This window comes from Lycorma delicatula, chromosome 1, assembly GCF_047948215.1.
Source record: "Lycorma delicatula isolate Av1 chromosome 1, ASM4794821v1, whole genome shotgun sequence".
NCBI lineage: Eukaryota > Metazoa > Arthropoda > Insecta > Hemiptera > Fulgoridae > Lycorma > Lycorma delicatula.
The window spans coordinates 339,280,918-339,302,822 of NC_134455.1; the positions used below are offsets into that span (position 1 = coordinate 339,280,918).

Here is a 21,905-nt window from a genome sequence, read left to right on the forward strand (position 1 = left end):
ACCACAGATTTCTAATCAGTATTTTCTCTTGTCCATTTTTAGACATTAAAGGCATGCTTCATGTAGGTTGTTGTCTTCAGAATTCCAAGATGTTGTATGATGACAAACATCAATTTATTCTACATCCTAACACATGCATAACAAGATTAATAATTGAAAGTAAACATTTATATCTATTTCATGGAGGCATTCAGTTAATTCACAATTCTCTTTTTGAAAAATTTTGGATTATCAGTGGTAGTTAAGTTTGTTAAAATGATCCATTATTCAGAAATGTATGAAATGTTTCCGTCAACCAAAAATCAAACACTTTGTCAGTTACCATCTGTTCGAGTTACTACATACATCTGTGTGTGTTCTGCTAATTGATCTATTAACAGTAATGTTATTAATTAAGCTGAATTGACTGTATAGATCTTGCCACTGCGAAAGTAGATTATAGGTAAAATGCCATCACAATTAAATTAAATATGCCATATTTCTGCATAAAATGTTTACATAAAACTACTACTGGCCAACTAAGCCAAGTGGATCATAAATTCCAGCAATAATAGACAGAATGTTTCTTTTAGTAAATGCATCAATTTCCTTTTTATTAAATTTGATTATTAATTTACCTGAATGATTGTTCCATTGAATTCCTAATATGCGTACATTTTCCCTTTTGTTTAGTGAAACATTGAAATTATCTTTTAATGAAATTATACTTGGACCATTAGTAAACCATTTATGTAGTGGAAAATCGTACTGTTTCAATAAATAAGATACTTATTTTAATTTTTTTAATATATGTAGATCATTTCATCTTGAGATGAAATCATCAACATAAAAATCATTTAATATAGTTTAATACAAGAAGCATGAAATTGATCCTTATTATCCTCAGAAATTTTATTAAGGCACCTGGTGATCAAAAAGGAGGCATTAGCTATACTATACATTCCAATTTTTGATGTGTAATGTTTAAGTTGTTGGTCAGTGGAGTCCCGCTATAAAATGTTTTGTACATTGCTATGTTTAAATGTGACCAGAAATTTACCTGTACATTTTTGTGATGACAGCTGTGATAACATAATTATATGTTCGGATTATTGAAAAAAGGTCTTGTTGGACAGCAGGATTAATAGTATGTCATTAAATGATAAACCATTTGTTGATTTAGCTAAACCATCAGATACAATTCAAAGTTTAGTTGTTAGGCTTCATTCCTTAAATACAGCATGATGCAGTAAGTAAAATACATTTGAATCTGAAGTTGACAAATCATATGAATTTATTTCAGACATATGGCCTCAATTTATGTATTCATGAATAAAATTAGAAAATTATTCTTAAGAGTAGGATTACAATTTAGCTTGCTCTCTAGACTAAGAAATCTTTGTTTGAGAATTACAAAGTTTCATATTATCTGATTTGTGTGGGAGTGTGACAGCAAATCTTTCATGATTGTTTCTATAGGTATTTTTTTTAGAAATAAGTTTCACAAATGATATTTTCCTATGACTGTATGAATTTAGCCCCTCAATTTCCCAAAAATTTTTCCATAAGAAATTAAGATCACCATAAATGACTTATTTATGGATGAGGAAAGTATTCTAGTTGCAGGATGTTTTGTCCTTAACTTACAATTTAATTTTCAAAAATCCTTTTTTAGTTGACTTGTGTAATAATATCTGATGTTGACATGGCTACAACTGTTAATTCCTGAATCCAGACCCCCCCCCCCCCAAAAAAAATGAATACCAGGTATCTATGTATCAGCTTTTTTTTTTTTTAAAAATAACAAGTTATTTACCACCCCTCTCAGTTTACACTCAATTCTCTTAACATACCATACAATTATATTAAATGCAATTAAAATTAATTACTTTTGTGTCCTTTTCCAATAGCGAAAAAAGAAAATAATATTATGAAAATGTTTTATAGTTTTGATAGGCTAGTTTTTTTCTGGTACAGTTTGTAAAAATCATATAATTGATGTATGAAGATGTATGTTCATCATTACTTGATGAAAATTTATCAAAACAAAAAGAGAAATAAAAACAAAATATATTTTTTTATTTATTTTAAGTAACAGCTGTTTCAGTACACAATACCTTCCCTAGATGTTACGTACAGAATACCAAAAAATAAAAAAACATATTTTGTTTTCATTTTCTCTTTGTAAAATTCATGATTTTACAATATTGTTGAATGTTTTTCATGTCAGTTTATAATGGCCAAAAAGTTAACACACAGTTCTTTGTCTTAATACTGAAGAACTTGGCAGTATTTAACTGCTAGTTTTTACCTGTGAAATTAAAACAAAACTTTTTAGCTGGAGTCTTGAGTAAACTTAAATGGTCCTGTTTTATTTTTTACCTTCAAAATGAAGGTAAATTTATCGTTATCTGTAACCAAGTTTTGAGTTTTTTGATGGGATTACCTTTTATCATTGTTTATATGTTGATGACTAGAATTTCTGTTCAAATATAATGACAATTTTATAATTATATGATGTTTACTAATATAGCTAATTTTATTTCAGAGTTGTTTTTCTTTAATTTAATAGTTTTTTGTCTAAGCAAGGACTAGTGGTTAATACTCATGTTAGATCTCACTCTTGTCTTCATACAATATTGTACAGTATTTTTATTACTTAAAATTTTATTTCATTACAGAACCACCTCCTCCAATGGCAGCTAGATCATTAATAATGGTTGCCAAATGTCTACAGAATTTAGCAAATCTTGTTGAATTTGGTGGAAAGGAGCCATATATGGAAGTAGTAAATCCATTTATTTTGAAGAATAAGGAACGAATGGTTGTGTTTCTAGATCAGCTGTCTGTGAGTAAATAATAGGACTCATGTTTATTATGTAATTATTTGTTGTATTTTGCGTTATGTAAACTGATTACATATTTTGTTCTTCTGTAAAATGCTACAGAATCTAGGAAATTCTTTTAAGGTCTGAGATTCAGTGAAGTGAAAATTCTGATATTCACCTCTCCCTAGTAGAGAGGAGAGGCAATGATTGTATATATTAATGGCTGCTAGTATATACAAGTGACTAACATCTAAAGGGATTGAGTTACTCCCGGTATAAGGAGTTCCCACATTATTTTTTTTTTGTCTTCAGTCATTTGACTGGTTTGATGCAGCTCTCCAAGATTCCCTATCCAGTGCCAGTTGTTTCATTTCGGTATACCCCCTACATCCTACATCTCTAACAATTTGGTTTACATATTCCCAACGTGGCCTGCCTACACAATTTTTTCCTTCTACCTGTCCCTCCAATATTAAAGCGACTATTCCAGGATGCCTTAATATGTGGCTTATAGTCTGTCTCTTCGTTAGCTATATTTTTCCAAATCCTTCTTTCTTCATCTATTTGCCGTAACACCTCTTCATTTGTCACTTTATCCACCCATCTGATTTTTAGCATTCTCCTATAGCACCACATTTCAAAAGCTTCTAATCTTTTCTTCTCAGATACTCCGATCATCCAAGTTTCACTTCTATATAAAGTGACACTCCAAACATATACTTTCAAAAATCTTTTCCTGACATTTAAATTAATTTTTTATATAAACAAATTATATTTCTGACTGAAGGCACGTTTCGCCTCTGCTATTCGGCATTTTATATCACTCCTGCTTCGTCCATCTTTAGTAATTCTACTTCCCAAATAACAAAATTCTCCTACCTCCATAATCTTTTCTCCTTCTATTTTCACATTCAGTGGTCCATCTTTGTTATTTCTACTACATTTCGTTACTTTTGTTTTGTTCTTGTTTATTTTCATGCGGTAGTTCTTGCGTAGGACTTCATCCATGCCATTCATTGTTTCGTCTAAATCCTTTTTACTCTCAGATAGAATTACTATATCATCAGCAAATCGTAGCATCTTTATCTTTTCATCTTGTACTGTTACTCCGGATCTAAATTGTTCTTTAACATCATTTACTGCTAATTCTATGTAAGATTAAAAAGTAACGGGGATAGGGAACATCCTTGTCAGACTCCCTTTCTTATTGCGGCTTCTTTCTTATGTTCTTCAATTATTGCTGTTGCTGTTTGTTTCCTGTACATGTTAGCAATTGTTCTTCTATCTCTGTATTTGAACCCTAATTCTTTTAAAATGCTGAACATTTTATTCCAGTCTACATTATCGAATGTCGTTTCTAGGTCTATAAATGCCAAGTATGTTGGTTTGTTTTTCTTTAATCTTCCTTCTACTATTAATCAGGCCTAAAATTTCTTCCCTTGTCCCTATAGTTTTACTTAAACCAAATTGGTCTTCTCCAACACTTCTTCCACTCTCCTCTCAATTCTTCTATAGAATTCTAGTTCCCACATTACAAAGTCCCAGAGGATGGATTAATAGTGTGTATAAGGCACTCTGCTGCTCTGAGAGTGGGAAATTGTCCCAAAGTGGAGGAACTCAGGAAGTTTTAAAGGTATTAGAATACGGGAGTGTTTTAGGAGGAGAATATAGGAGTTCGGGATAGAAATGGGAACAAATTATTAGAGTTTTGCCAAGAGAAAAAATTATTTATAATCAACATTTGGTTCAAAAACCATGAAAGAGGAAGTTACACTTTAATATCACCTGAAGACAAAGTATGCTAAGTTAGCAAAGTAAGGCAAAGTTAGCATATCTTACTAAATGAAAGATACAGGAATGCTGTTAAGAAATCCATTGGATTACCAGGTCCAGGTGTCAACACTGATCATATGTTACTTATGATTAAATAGGAATAGCTTTATAGAAAACAGAGAAAGGGAAGGTAGTTAAGAAATAGAACTTTAAAACAGTGAAGAAATTGGATGAGAAAACAATGGAAGAAAAACTAGTTAAAGCAACCAAAGAAAGCAAAAAGGAAAATGAGAACAGTGAGGAGGTCTTATATGACAACAGAGAAACTTGAAGAACTTAACATAGAAAAGAAATGGGAGGTTGTTGAAGAGGATAAAAAAGCTTTGATATTAAAATATTGGTACAGAAAGTAATTAAAGAAATGAAGAATAAAGAGTTGACTGGAGTAGTCCAGTAGAATTTTATAAATGTTTAAAGGAGGAAGGAGTTTGAGAAATAGTTGAACTGCGTAATAAGATATACAGTATGGTCTTAAAATATGTGAAAACATTAATGATACGTATTCTGAAGAAAATGGGGAAAATGTACAGAATGCAGAACAATAAGTTTACTAGTCTATGCTGCTAAAATATTTACTCTGATTCTTAATAATATTAGAGGTTGGTAAGAATAATGGAATTATGTAACTGAAAGTTGGTAAGAATAATGGAAGAGAATGCAGGAGAGGAACAGTTTGGCTTCAGGAAAGGGAAAGGAACCAGAGATGTCATTGGACTACTAAGGATGGTTGGAGAGAGATATTTAGAGGGAGGAAGAGGAATGAGTCTGTGCTTTGTAGATTTAGAGAAAGCATTTGATAGAGTCAAATGGAAGAAAATGATGGTGATTAGAGAGAAGAAAGTAGAATGGAACCCAGAAGATTAATTAAAGAACTTTATATGAAACAAACAGCAACTCTAAAGTAAATAAGAATATGTCTGAGTTGAGGTGTTTGGCAAGGATGCTGCCTCTCAGACACTTTTCAAAATTTATTTTTATGGTAAGATACTTTTATAGGAGGATGAAAAATAAGATGTATTATATTTCTTGATGGTATTCTACTGATGACATGTATGCTCTTCAAAGAATGTTAACAATCCTGAAGAAAGTAATAAAAGAGTATGGAATGAAAGTAATTATAGGAAAACTAAAGTAATAGAAGTAAACAACAAAGAGGATTTAGTGGTAAGGACAAGTGAAGGAAGAATAGGAAAAGTAAAAAATTACAGATATTTGGGTACTGTGGTGACAGAGGACTGGAAGAGTGCAATGGAAATAAAAGGTAGTGATAGAAAGGAAGTCTTTGGTATGAAGAGGGAATTACTGTGTAGTAAAAATCTGTAATTAATTAAGGAAGAGATTAGCCAATTGCTAGTATGGAGTGTCTTGTTGTATGGGAGTGAAGGTAAATAATAAGGAAGAGGACTGATTTTTGAGAAGTCAGTGTGGAGCAGGATGGAGAAAATAAGATGGATAAAGTGAAGATTGAGGAAGTAATTAACAGGATTAAAGAAAAAAAGAGCATTTATGTTGAAAGTACACAAAAGAAAAGGAAACTGGCTAGGACGTGTGGTTAAAGGAAGTGGAATCTGGACAACTGCATCATAGGGGTCAGTAGAAAAAGAAAACATGCAAGGTAGAAGAAGGATGAAGTTATTAGATGAGGTGAAGATTGGAATCTACAGGGGTACAAAGAAGAAAGCTTGGGACAGAAATGGATGGAAAAAGTGATAGCGTAAGGGACCTGCAAGGATGAAGTTATTAGATGAGGTGAAGATTCGAAACTATAAGGGTACAAAGAAGGCTTGGGACAGAAATGGATGGAGAAAGTGATCCTCCATACTCCACAATTATGTTATCGCCTAAAAAACAATGTTTGTAAGCTTTTGTGGTAGGAATTTAAGATGAACTCTAATCTTTACATCACAATCCGTGTTTGTGCTGTGTATCCTTTATCTCTGAACATTACAGTAGACCAACCCAGACTGTTGATCACATTCCTTTCTGCCTTGTGTTATATTCTTGAATGCCATTCTAAAAACTTCTGTAGTACATTGCCATATCAAAAAGCATCCATCATGGATTTCCCAAGTTTGACGCAGAACTTGATGTTAGCTACTCCACCTTAGATTCTACAGTGAAACTTTCACACTATTATAAACTTTCACTATAATTTTCACACTGTCACTAAAGCATAGATTCCAATGTATATGGAATGATGCTGTATGGCAGACTGATTCATGAAGGTCATTGCGTGCCACTGTTTTGTATTTATATCCAAGCTGCACTCTGTTTATATAGGAGTAGTCTTAGAGATTTTAGGAGAAAGTTAATTCATCAGTTGAATATATCAATTAAAAATGTATTTAATAATCATTTAAATGTTAATTCTAGCAATTTATGCGCATGTCCTAGAATTGTGGGGTTTCTGAGGTTTTGGAAAAAAGTAAATAACTATCACTGGCTGATTATTTGTAAATAACCAGTCAAAATCTGTTTTATTGTCAGGTTTTTCCTTTTATTATTATTATTATTATTCCTTTCCTATTAGCTGATAACATAGGGTTATTTATACTTACAATATCAATATCATCAGGTTGCTTGTTTGAATCTGACATATCCGCAAACTCAGGACAATTATCAGTCTATAAATCCACAATATATTTTAGATTAATTAAACCTTGTGGTAAATAAATCTTATCAATTCATATTACAAGGCTTAAACAGTTCTAAGCCTGACAAAGTAAACACAATTCTCAGAAATTTTTTATTTTATTTTTTCATGTAGTCACCTTGCAGTTTGATACATTAGACCAAAGACTTACCAAATGTTTAATACCCTCTGTATACTGTGATTTTTCCAACTCTGCAAAATAAGCGAGTTATTCAGCTTTGATATGACAAGTCATTTGAAATAAATCTTTTTCCAGCAAGCTATTTATTCAGGTTTGGGAAGGGAAAGCAGTCGCTTCCAAATCCAGCAAATACGGTACATTTGGAAGGACTTTAAAGGTTATGGAGTTATGCAGCAACAACCAGTGACAGGTGTGCAGGTACATTATCATGGTAGGAGAGCACATTCTTTTAGGTCAAATTTGGATGTCTAGCAGTCTTTAATCAGTCCAGTAGTGATGTGTAATAGTCTGTGATGATGATTTTTTTCAGATAGTCATGAGAACCAAACCTCAAGAATCCCAAAAACCTGTAGCTATGACTCCTGCAAAAGGAGCTGTTTTCATTTTCTTTGGCACACTTTTATTTGCTTCCATCTGCTGTATGGTCTCCAGCATGTAATTGTGAATCCATATTTCATCTACTTTTATAATATGTCGAAGAAACTCAACAGAATCGAATTTAAATAAGTCTGAACACTATCAAGAAGTGTTCATTCAAATGCATTTTCAATCCACTGTTAACAAATGCAGCACTTGTCAAGCAAAAAGCTTTTTCATACCCCAAACATTATGTACAATGTAGTGGATACAGTCCATCAAGATGTTTGCAATGTATATCTTCAGTTGCCGATCATTTAATTCAACATTGTGAATTTTCCAGACAATTTTGGCTATTTTTGGAAATCCCAAGTGTTAATTTGAGTGCATGTACTGTCACATTTAAATCAGCAGCCCGCTTTTTTACTGTTGAGAAGAAAGTGAAAGAATTCTTTAATGTGGAATCCAGCTCCTTTATGTATATCTGTTGGGGTGGGGTTAAACCCTCTTAAAATACTTTATAATAGCTTGAACTTCAGTTTTATCTATTTTTCAGAAAATGACAAAGAATTATTCTTGGAAATATCATAGTCATTTTCTCAAACTTGTGCCATCTGTGTGTCAAGCTGAGAATTTTCAAAACGTAGTACACAAAACTGTATGACTGGGATTTGATGCTCAGTAACATCAGATCTTCAAAATTCATCAGTATCATCATCTATTTGTCCTTACGAACCAGAATAAAAAATCATTGGGTCATTCAAAAACTGCTCTGGCTAGAGTTATAGTTAATACCTTCTACCAGTTGTATATATAAAGAGGATTTTGTGTTTTTTGTTAAAGTTGTTATTTTGGATAAAAGTTAAAAAGTTTAATCTTAAATATTACACCCGCTTGCTATTTTATTATGCACAGTTGATTTTTATAAATTTATAGTAGGTGTACAGATTTTGCAGTATTTTTTTTTGTGTTTTGTTCTAAGCAATTATTGTTGGTTTGAAGACTGTAGAGAAGATAATGTGAGGTATATGCCATAATAGACATTCATTTATTTTATTTATTCTTATAATGACAAAAACCTCATGCCCAATTAAATCGCCTTTTTAGTGTTGAATGTGATTAATATTGTAGCATTCCAATGTCTGACCAGAATTTATACCCAGCACATCAAATATTTATTATTGCTAAAATACTGCAATATGTGTAAAAATGTGAAACTCGTTTGTTGTTTATTTACTTTTAATGCACAAGTGTATCTTTCTCATTTCCTATGATATTGTACAGGGTGTCCCATATAAAACGCAACCCAACCTTATATTGGTAGGTATTGAAATAATAAAAAGGCATGTGTAAATGTAAATGTAATTTTTATTATTACCATCCATTACCTTACATTTAGAGTAAATGTTGGAAGTGGCCGCCATCTTCTTGAATACAAGCTTCAATTCTTTTTACAGCGTTTCTTGCAACTTTTTTCAAAGTTTGTGGCTGGTTATTTAATACAGCTTGTTCAAGTGTTGGTGGTTTGTTGCTGTAGGCTTTTTCTTTGAGGTAAAAATCCACCGCAGTCAAATCTGGAGATCTTGGTGGCCACAAGCCTCGACCGATAACACGATTACTAAAGAATTCCTCAACGAAATCAGAAGTTGAACCTGCGTAGTGCGATGTTGCACCATCATGTTGTAGTCAGCAGTGTCTGTCTTCCTCTTCCAAGAGTGCAATGAACTGAAATAAAATATCCTGATATCGTTCTGCATTAATGGTGTACTCGAAAAAAATAGGACCAATAATTTTCTTCCACGATATCGTGCACCACACGCTCACTTCTGGGGGTGTAATTGTTTTTCGTGATAAACGTGGGGATTTTCAGCACTCCAAATTCTACTGTTTTGGCTGTTTACGTAGCCATCCAAATGAAACCATGCTTCATCTGTGAAAAATAACGAATCCATAACATTAATTCCCTCACGCAGAAATCGACGGAACCATTGACAATATTGTAGCTATTTTTCCTTGTCGGGCTCAAGAAGTTGATGAACCGTTTGAATGCGATAAGGTCGTAATTGTAATTGTTTGGTCACCCGATGAACAGTTGATTTAGACAAATTAATTTCAGCAGACAAACGTTTGATCGATTTATTTGGCGAGGCGAGTAATCGGTCTTTGATTTCAGTAACTGTTTCTGTATTCAACACTGACGCAGATCTTTTGTGTTCCTTGTTATTAATAGAACCAGTCTCTCTAAATTTTGCAACTAACCTTAATATTGATGTTTTGTTAGGAGCTGGTTTATCTGGGTACTTATGGCGAAACAAATCTTGCACTGCAACCACTGATTTCGTACTGAAGTATGACTCAACAATGAAAACACATTCATCTAGCGAAAACACCATCTTGTCTCTAGCAATACACTGAACATTATGATTGCATTGTTGTTACTATCGGTAGTGTTCTACTGCATTACCGTGATGTTCAGATGTTGGACGAGTCCATTTCAGTAACGAGTAGGGGAGTAAGCTTGACTTTTGAAATTTCATGGATAAGTGATTGATGGGTTGCGTTTTATATGGGACATCCTGTAGAAAGTAATTATTATCAGTAGTTACTGTTGTTATTATGAGTTAAATGCTAATTTTGATCTTCCCATGGTAATTCCATATTAATTATGAGTTTTTCTATAACATTTGTAAATTTTATTGTATGAATTTTTGATTGTTTATTTTAATTTTTGTTTTTAGAATTTGGTTGAAAAACCTCCATCTGAATCTGAAGGAGAAAGGTTAAAGGGGGATCCTGCACGAGATCTTGGTACTTTACATCATATTTGTGTATCACACCTTAAAGAACTACAACTGTTAACGAAGTCACAGGTAATTTTTTCTGTGGCTTTTAATCCTGTGATTTTTTTCATTTAGAGCATCATTGATTTTCTATCAAAATAATTAATAATGCATCGATTTTGTAATTCTCTTTTTTATTAGTTATTTTCTTAATACTCCCTATCTCTAGTCCCACGTTAGTTGAATACTCTGCTATGATTAGCTTTGCATATTAATCAACAACACCTTTATTGTCAAAAAACAAGAAAACAAACTGAGTTTTTACTTGCAAAATTATGTACTCTATTTGTTCTTTTTTATTAATAAGAAAATAAATACGCATAAAGCTGTCACACAGTTTTTTTTCAAATGATTGGACCTTTTTAAATGTAATATTAATTTACAAAATTGTTGCTACACTGTAGAGCAAGAGTTACTCTACATAGTCAGATGTAAGTAATAAGCTTGAGTCTTTCTTACTTTTTGTCATCTGTACATTGCAGAACAATTTTTACCATGCCTAGGTTCTGATTGAAGATAAATATGATGCAGCTATGGTATATTGATGCAAGATTACAATAATTAACACTATAGAAATTACTTGCATAAAGATTAAAAAAAAATACATATTAAAAAAAGACAGCTTTTTAAGACATGTTTTAAAAAGCGAACCAGAGGATGGTTCGCTTTTCATCTGACCTTTTTGTCATCGATGAAAGCTATCTAAAGCAAGCATTAAGTGGGTTGGCATTGCTAATTCCTTCTTTCAATAACAAAGAATGAAAATATGCATTAGAAAACAACTGATTGCTGGTAGTTAAATATCAAAAAGATTTATCCAAGGAAATGACATTAAATATATTTTTTTGGAAGTAGTAGTTTTTATTTACTACTTCTTTGATAAATTTTATCTTATTACATTTATCTAAGTGTAGAATGACTTTGTAATTAAAAAACCTAAGTAAAAGATTAATAAATTACTTTATCTTTGGGATTTGTACTCTTGCTATTGTATACAATTTTTTTTCTAAATTTACTATTCTGTTTCCTAACTTGCCTTACTTTGGCTCTTCTTACTACTATTCTTACTTATTCCTGCAGGTTCTTTAATGGTACTCTCTGTATGTTTTGAACTAAACATCTTTTGATACTCTTTTTCAGTAATGTAACTCATACTTTATTCTTAGTACCCATTCAAAAAGTTACTCCATATCCAGAAAGTCCATGTATAATTTCTTCCCATACTTAATTGCTTTCTTACTGATCTGACATTGGGTAAATTCAAGTTCTTTTATTTATTTTTAATAATTAAAAGATTTAATCCATGTATGTGTGATATATGGACCCGTATTAGAGAGTTGCGTCTAATGTAAACCCAAAGCAATCTCTTACAATTTTTTATTTTTAGAAACCCATTTTACTTTCTGAATTGTTAATATCTATAAGTTTAAATGGGAGAAGCTCAGAGAAACTTAGAGAGTTTATATTTTTATATGAGTTACTTTATGATGCAAAGGTAAAAAAAAAGAAACTGTCAGCATCACACTTTGACTCATCTCTTTCCTTTGCATTGCTTTCTTTCACCTTAGAGTTTAAATACTGGAATGATTTATTTTTTGAACTGAAAAAATTACATTTTTAATTGTTTTACTAATATCAACATTTCATGTATTGATATTAATCCACTCAGGTGGATGCTCATAAAGTCTACCAAAATTTTGATCACCTTTTCACCAAAGTTCAGCCTTATTTGAAATAGTTATACCATTTTTCATTTTAAATAACTCCCCCATTTAATCTTTGCATATGGGCTTTAGACAGAATAATCATGCAGTATATAGTTGATGTTCTTGTTTATTACATTCTTATAAGTGTACTGCCTTGGGTAATTTGCAAAGCCTTATTCACCATTGATTCACTGTATTTGAAGGTAAATTTTACAGTCTGTCACCTACTTACCAGGTAGCAGATGCTCATCTAAGTAGAAAAAAGAGTGATGTTTTTATTTGCCCAAAGAAAATAGAAAATTATGAAAGACCAATCAGAAATTCTGCACTTGATGTTTTGCTACTTAATGTCCCATCATTCAGTCTGAGATTTGTTGAAAATTGGGTTCATGAAACTTTCTACTATATCGAGGCATATATCTGTAATAATTTATTGTATAAGAGTATAACAAAGCTAAGTAAAACCAAACCTTCATCAAATCAGTTACTTCCAGGCACTTAAAAAAATTCAATGATAAAGATTTTTATGATCTTTAGGATCTTAAAGAGAGAGTTCATCGACCTCTCTTTAATACAGAGTCCATTTCCCCATAATACAAGATGAACTATAAATCATTATTACAGATTAGACAAATCATCTTTGTAATGGCTTAAGTAAAAAACTGACTATAAATTTCATCACTCAAAATTATCGTTGAAAATTGATGCTGTTAAAACAACAAATGTAATAGTTCCTTAAATGTCCTGTGAGAGTACGGCAAGATCAAAATAATCAAATGTTATCAGATATTGAAGGTTAATATGAGACTGTAAATCATTGCAATTTTGACACTTATTGAGTAATAAGTAAATTTTTGATTACAGCTTGATACTAAAGTCAAAACAGGTTTACGTTTGATTTGCATTTTAATTCAGAAGATGTGTTTTACTCGCAACTGATCTTAAAATGTTATACACCAAAAAACTCGTTTACCAGCTGTAGAAATCATTAAATTCATTTTGATAATTTCATTCAAAAGATGAAATTATTTTGATTCTTAGCTCATTTTTTTATAGTATTACATTCTTATTCTGCATTACATAAGTTCTTCATGCGAGAGGCTCTCAAAACGTTATCTACATACCTTAGAAAGAGTGGTGGTAGAGAGGTAGTGTCATTTTTATTTTTTAATATAGGTCCATTGTACTTCCACACATTCGCTCCATTTAGCCTGCACAGAGGTTATGCCAGAGTAAACAAAATTTTGACAAAATTGTTGTGAAAACGTCTGCCCCAAAGGTTTTTCTTGAGGTTTCTGAACAGGAAAAAATCACTAGGGGCCAGGTCCGGTTTGTAGAAAGGTTGAGGAAGTTCTTGAAATCCACACTCCCTCAAAGTTTCCTTTGCAACATGTGATGAATGGACTGGAGCATTGTCATGCAAAAACAAGTCTCCTTTGATTAGCTTCCCTCGCTGTTTTTCCTTTATTGCTGCCTGTAGCTTGTGAAGATACTCAGTGTAGATATTACCATTGATAGTCTGCTTGTGTTCAGTGTATTCACCAACAAAATTCCCTCGCTATAACAAAAAATTGTGGCCATGACCTTCCCAGCCGATGGCTGGGTCTTAAATTTTTTTTTTTGAGTGTTAAGGATCCTTTGTGTTTCCACTGCATGGACTCTTGTTTGGTCTCAGAATCCCAGTAATGAAGCCATGTTTCATCACCAGTCACCAACCTGCTGAAAAAATCCATAGGATTCCTTTCACACAGCTGTGAGTTCTCCGCATTTCAACTGCACACAACATTGCTTCTGATGTGGTGTGAGGTTTTGTGGGACCCTGATTTTTGTCATGTGTAAATGGTCATGAAGTATGGTAATAATGGCCCCTTTGGACACCCCACATTCTGTAGCAAGTATTGCAACCCTAACACGCCTGTCTTCCGTAACGAATCTGCCCACTTTCTGGCAGATGTTTGGTGTGGTTGCTTTCACAGGTCTTCCGCTGCGGGGATCATCTTCGATGGATTCCCTGCCCCACTTAAATTGTTTGGACCAGAATTTCTCTTGGTAAATTCATTACCAAAGTCAGGTTACTAACTTTGGAGAACTACTGCATCAACATTTGTAAAATAAATTCAATCACAATAAGGTCATAGCACACACATTTTATGAATTGCATGTAGGTATCAAACACATCTCAATACTAAACTCACAACACCCCTAGGTAGATAACTTTTTGAGTGCTCCTTGTATGTGCAAATAAAAAGATAAAATTTATCTGAAAAATTGTTTACTATTTGTTTCAGACTACCTTGAAGAAACTTGTGACTGTTACTGAGATGTTAAGTAAACATAAACAGAAATATCTGGAAATGATTAGGTAGTAAATAAAATTATATTAAAATGTTTTTCAATTATTTCTATCAGTTTGAGTAATCATTTTATTGCTGATTATTGTGATGAAATTTCAGTTTTAGATAACATTAAGATTAAGCACAACGCAGATCGATAATAAAACATCATTAAGTAACAACAGTTTGTGAGCATGTGTTTGTGTTTATACGAATGTATGTGTGTTTGTTGTGTTTTGTGTAGTATTATGCCAGTAAATATTTACAGTTAACCTATCATTATTGTGAAGTGCAATATTATTATGAAAATGTCATATTAAATAGGTAAAAAAATGTTTCTCAAATTGTTTTTGTGATCAAAAATACTTATTTCTGTTTTATTTTTTTTTAAAACTGGTTTTAATAATCTATTTTTAATATTTTAAGTAGCTTCAATTGTTGTGGTCTTTACGTATAGAAGATGCCAAAAAACATGCAATAACAATACCTTCAGCATTCTTGACTGGTTGTTCTATGGAAACCAGATGTTTGACTGGGAAGGCTTTTGCCATTGGCATTTTACCATATTTCACAGCCTTCAATTTCATTTACTTCCTGAGATCATAATGTACTATTGTGGAACCATCAGGAGGATGGAAGGGTGCAGTTTACTGTCTTACCTGAGACACCATTTAATCTTATTCAAGAATATTAAAGTTTGGCCTTGAAAATCTCTTTATCGTTATTATACTGTTAACAAATCATATTTTAAGTAATTGAAGATGATGGATGGCTGGTTTTAAAACCATACAGTTGCTGTTAAAAATATTTTATACGAGGTTCTTTTGATGTTTATAATTTTTTTTTTTTAATTCTGTACAGCAAAGTAGTCCGAAGTAGATTTTCCCCTTAAGCTTGAGATATTTCATATGACTAAAAAGGATTCATTTTTCTTCATCAGACATAACTGCTACTGGACCAGCTGCAAGTTGTTATTAGAGAAAATTATCAAGTAATTAATTATAAAGCGTTAGCTAGTTCCTTCATCACAACACATTTTTAATTTTATATATAATTTAGTTATATCTCCATTCACATTTATTAATGTGAATTCACCATTAACAAGTACATATTACATTCTGCAGTTAATAAAATTAAACTTTTTTTTTACTATTCCTTGAAGTTCTTATTTAGGTACAGGGAAGTGTAGAGGAAAATTCAAACAAATTTACAACATTAAATAATGAATTTTTCACTGATTACATTAAACACTATTTTAGTTTACATGTTAATTATTGAGAAATAGAAATCTGCTCATACCATGCTTTCATGTGTAAAATTTGTTAATCTTTAAAGTATTCATTGTACATGATATGTTTTTCATGCTCCTCAAAAGATTAAATAAAGAAATGTAGTCAATATTTAGTGAATCTTTGATTTTGTTGATATCAAGAAATTTTAATTTTCAAAAATTCCATTCAGGAGCTTCTTATAGATGATTAATGTATACCAATGAAATAGCTGACATACAATGCAAAAGTTTCAGCCTTGTAAAACTATGTTATTTACATTTCTGATACATTCTATCTCTCAAAAATTGCCATTATAGAATCTACACCTGATGAAGGTTTTTTGTACTGCATAGAATCCTGACCAATTTTTCAAATATTTGAAAATATATATTTAGAAAACACCATAAAGCTAATGGATACCAAATTAAATAAATCTTTTTATTCACTCTAATAATGCTTTCAAAAAGGACTGAATTAATTAAGGTATATTTGATTTTGATTCCATTTTCTCAGTTTATTTTTTACAAATTTAGTTAAATATATTTTTTATTTTTTCATGTTTTTTTTTTATTTGGAGTAATATGCTTTTGTGTGGAAATTAGCTAAGCTGTCTGCTAACATAAAGGCACTTTAAATAGCAATAAAACAGTGTTTCTTTTCTAACTATCTGCTGGGTATGAATTTCTTGTGCAAATAGTTTATAACAACCTCGGTTATAACAAGTTTTGAAGGAAGAGTATCTAAACTACAAAATGATCTCCAAATAAAAACTTGTCAATTCTTCTAGCATAAATGCATGTTCAGTATTATAGTTAGAATGACTATTGATTTCCGAGCCAAAATTATTTAGAATAGATTCTAACTCTTCTCAGTTTAGTTTATCACACACTGTAATGACAATAAATACGCAATAAACAAAAAACCTACTTCAGATAAAGCATGCATATAATAATAGAAAAATAACTTAGAATTATAAATTTATGAACATGTTTCCTTTGTTTATATATATGAATAGAACTATAAACAATTAACTCATAAAGAGAAATATTACTCAGTTTATTAATTATTGCAGAATTAGTAATTAAAGTGTCTGAGAAATTGGGAAACATACCGATATATTAAAAACTAAGAAAATGCAACGTATATAGAAGTAGGTGAAGATAAACATATGTGGCATATTCATACGAGCCAGTATATTAATAAGGGAGACTGTATAGTTAAGATTCTTGAAAAAATCTAGTTGATAACTAAAAGTAAGTTACATTGAAAATAAATATAATGACATTTTAGTTAACCCAATACCTTAATTTTTTTCTTTTTTAAAGCAAATAACTTCTTTTTAATCTTACAAGTATTACAATAATTTTTGATTAATTAATTTTTATTGCTAATATTTTGTATTACTTGAGTACACTCAACATAACATTGTAACCTTGTAACATTCATTAACCTTGTTGGAAGTATTATATTTCTTTTAAAAGGGTGTGGTATCAATTTTAGAAGCCTCTTTGATTTAGAAAAAGTTTATTAAAAATTAATCTTCTGAAAACAATTTGAAAACCATTTTTTGTGTAGAGTGTATAGAAGTGTGTCAAAGTGTTTTTATACCAGTTGTAGGAGTGATCTGATGCAATTAATTTTAGTAATATTGCCATTTAATTTGTTTTGCAGTACATTTTTAAAATGTATTGTAATAGTATCGTATTAACAATAATGACAGTTATTGCTAAAGGTAATGTAAATATATTTGATAACCTGTTTGTATAATCTTATCATTTTGTAGTTTATAGCAATTTGTGTAGCTTACAATTCAGTGAATTTATTTAAGTTTGCTATTAAAGTTGTGAACAGAAGTTCTGCTGATATTAGAGCACATTTTATAATAATAGTTTATTATTAGTGTTGTATACATATATAATTTTTTTTTATGAATATAATTAAGTTTTATAAACCATGATCATTTAATTTATATTTGTATTTATGTTTTACAGTTCTTATATAACATTTACATAAACTTTTTTTTAATTTAATAGGTTTAATTGTACTAGATAACCAAGTCATTATTGACCAAACATGTGTTCACTTATTTTAAAGTGTATGTCATCTAAAATCTTTGTTTCATTTTATATAAAATAAGCCATAAGGCGTGTTTATTAGAGATCAAAAAAAGTTTAAAATGTGATTTTTTTTTATATTGTAGGTATGTATTAAATGGTAAATTTTTTTTTATGTTCTTTGAGTGGAAAATTCACTTTTATGTTACTTATCTCAAGTGTGTGATTAAGTTATAAAAATAAAGTGAAAGAAGTTGTATTTAATTTTTTTTTTTTACTTTGCTTTTCTATTTGTGCTTTTATGTACATTATTTGCATTGTATTATAACTATAAATATATTAATAGTTATTATATCTGAAATTTCCTTATTAGTGCTCATTTCTTTAATATCAGCTATATACTAATTTGGAACGAAATCATGTGAACAACATCTTGTCTCTTATCTTTCTGCATTGTTATGTAAAATTAAAGAACACACTTTATTTTGTTTTGTTGGTTATTGTTTGTTACTTTCAGTGAAACAATAAGATGGAATTCTGAAATTTATTTTATTTTTTCTATGAAAAAAAAACACTTGTATAAAATAATTTTAATACAATGTAAACCTTTACTGATTACTCACCGTTTATTTTTGATAGCCTTATTCAATGATACTTTCACATTTGTAATTTTATTTATGTTATTTTTGTATGTATGTTATTTTTGTTTTATTGAATTAATTTTTGATGACAACTAATAATAATTATGTCTTGTTAATATCTAATTGAAGATGTATATGTGAAATACATTAGTGCCAAAATATTTAGTTATATGTATTATCTTGCCATTATTATAATTTCATTGCTCAAGGCAAGTATTTTGTGTCTACTTCCTGAATTATCTTTTTCTATTTAGATTTGACTGCTTAAAACTTCAAATTAGTTTTACCATTCTATTATATTCTTTGAACCACAGTTGAGTATTTAGTTTATTTCCATTATAACCTTTTAGCTTTTTTTGTTACATGTTAAGTATAACTATAGGGTTATAATAATAACTGCTGGGGCTTTTGTTCAAAGTATACACAACAAGCTTTTAGCTCTTCTTTATAATTTTGTTATTATATTTTTTTATAACTGATTATTTTATGTAATAAGATAAAAGAACCATTCACTGAAAATTATTGTTTCTTTGGTATCAGACAAGTAGCTAATATGATATATAATTTCTTTATTATTGACTATTCTTTATCAAAACTAATCCAAAATGAAAAAAATTAAATAAAATCTCTGTATAACAATATTGATTATGCCCTCAAAGATTTGTTATTTAATGATTTTATTGTTTGGAATTCAATAGAATTCAATGGATCACTCAGTTGTGTCAAAACACCTTAATTTACAAATACAGATTTCTGGATTAATTCAGCACCTTTAAAAACCTAATAATTATAATCTAATTAATAATAATCTAATTTCTATAATCGAGCTGGAGATTGAAATTAAAATTTTAGTATGATTAAGGTCTGAGTCTGACCACATATTTGTATGAAATATTTTACTTTTATACTTTGTATTATATAAGCCTTACTGAGATTTTTGTGTACATTATTATTATTATTATTATTAAAGAAGCCTGGTTTGATTTGGTGATTTCTAAAACCCTGTTTGTCACACTTTTGAAATTTTCATTTAACTAAAAAAAATATTGTTTTGAGGCATTAGCATTCATTTCAGAATAGAATCGTAAAAATAATCATTTTTTTTATTCTATCAGACCATTATATTCAATATAACTTTTATTTAACTGATTTTTAATCACAATTTTATGTGCAAAAAAATAATAGTTTTGAAGTTATGGGATTGATTCTTGCATGTTTGAACTTTGGATAGTCAACCTTGTATTGGATTTAATTGTAAGGAATCGATTTAAACAAAAGCCACTAGCTAGTTCGTAAAATAATTGATAATACTTTATTACAAATAAAAAAGGTTTAGTTTTTCACAATAAATGATTTTTTTTATAACCTTTTATCACCTCTTGACATATAAGGAAACTTTCAATCATAATAACACATAAAACTAAAAAGAACTACGTATATTAATGAGAAATGTAAACAAAGAAATTAGTGTTAAGCATGCAAATCATGGATGCCAGTTCTTGTAAAACCAGTGATAAACTCTTTGCAGACTACTTTATTATAAATATATTATATGTTTAAATTTAGAATATGTAGCAAATTAAAAACAAAATTTCATTTTTTTAGCAGCATTTCTGCCGTTAAAAAAATTATTAAAAACTGGTTAAAAATTTTATTTAGCAGCATTTTATTTTTATTCATTAACATAGTGACCATATTGTATGTGAATAAAATGTAATATTATATTTAATATAAACCATTAAAATACAATTATATAAGTTAAACTTATATTAATTTCCAATTATCAATTTTTGCGGAATTCCACATATTCATTTTGTAATTTGTGAATTTATTAAAACTGTTTCTGTTTTAAAAATAAATAGTTTTAAATAAAATGAATATATTTCAATATAGTTACAGATATCAATATAACTGAAGATGCATAATCCCACAAAAATTGATTGGAAATTAATATGGTAAGTTTAACTTATCTAATCATTGTATTTTGGTGGTTTATATTTCATATAATATTAAATATATGTAAGGTTTGAAATGTATCCTCTTGTGGACCGTAACCAACAGTGAAGTTGGCAGGTGATTTTGCAATTATATAATATATTCCATAATTATATAATCTGTCAACAGTTTTAATTCTTTATTTAACCATTACAAAACTGATACATGCTAAAAACAAGTGCCCTCAATATGGGGTAATGCTGGGAAATTTCATTATTAGATCCCTAATTAATTAGAGCATTATGTAAATACACTGTGTTATTATTTTTATACAGTCCATTGTAGTTGCCATTAAACAAAATCATTTTCTGACATAAGTGGAAATTTCATTTTTAACCAGTGGTAGATCACTTAGGATCATCAGAAGTCACTCTTGAAGATTCTTTGAGTCATGAAATTGTAAATTTAGCTTCAAAATTGTGACTTTATATTTGATTATCATTATTAGAAATATAAATTTTCTTTTATTAATATAAAAATTTTTGTATCTGGGAGGTAAAAGGCAACATGTCACAAAATAAAAACTTTACAGGAGACTTATGAAGGAGGCTAAATGAAAGGTTTTTTACATTTGTTAGTTGACTCTTTTTCTAGAAAAGTTATTGTTCAATTTTGTTAGTGCAGTCATTACAACCTTTAAATCATGTTTCACTACATTTTCAGTTTTTTGAAATTTCAGTCCATTTTCAAAATATGGGACATAGTGCTTTTTACCTCAGTAATAAATAGTGAAAGAAATTATAGATATTTGTGGAAAAAAGCACTACGTCCTTTGTTGCAAGAAGAATAAGGTAGAACAATAATACAAAATATTAAATATTTTATCTGTTATGTATTTCTTTATTTTTAATTTCTATATCATGAAAACAAAATTAAAAATGACTCAAAACCAAGTAAAGTAAAATAAAAATAATCATTAATGAAAACTATATATTTTTACTTTTGGTGGTTATTAGAATAAATTATTCTAATTCTACTATTCTTTAAAACAAAACAAAAAGTTATAAAATTTGCAAAAAAATTTTAAACATTTAAATAAAACTTAAATACTATTTGTAAGAAATAATCTAGAAATGCAAAATAGACTCATAAAAACATGATTAATGTGTGGTAACTTTTTAGTTAATTTTCTTCGTTTTTGTCCTCATCAGAACAAAGGAAAATCATGAGTATTTTGTTTGTGGCAAACACTTTTGTAAAATGCATGGCATTTAGTAAGGCAAATATTGCAAAA

General features: G+C 29.8%; 1 protein-coding gene across 1 annotated transcript in view; it reads left to right on the top strand.

Moving 5' to 3' along the window:
* The window catches only part of vap (RAS p21 protein activator vap), a 126,046-nt gene extending 106,020 nt beyond the window's left edge, over window positions 1-20,026 (top strand). The window contains exons 16-18 of the mRNA XM_075382278.1: window positions 2,661-2,827; window positions 10,570-10,701; window positions 14,666-20,026. Of these exons, the coding sequence (XP_075238393.1) occupies window positions 2,661-2,827; window positions 10,570-10,701; window positions 14,666-14,743 (377 nt within the window). The 3' untranslated portion in view covers window positions 14,744-20,026. The remainder of the gene's footprint in view (window positions 1-2,660; window positions 2,828-10,569; window positions 10,702-14,665) is intronic.
* The last annotated feature ends 1,879 nt before the right edge of the window (window positions 20,027-21,905 follow it).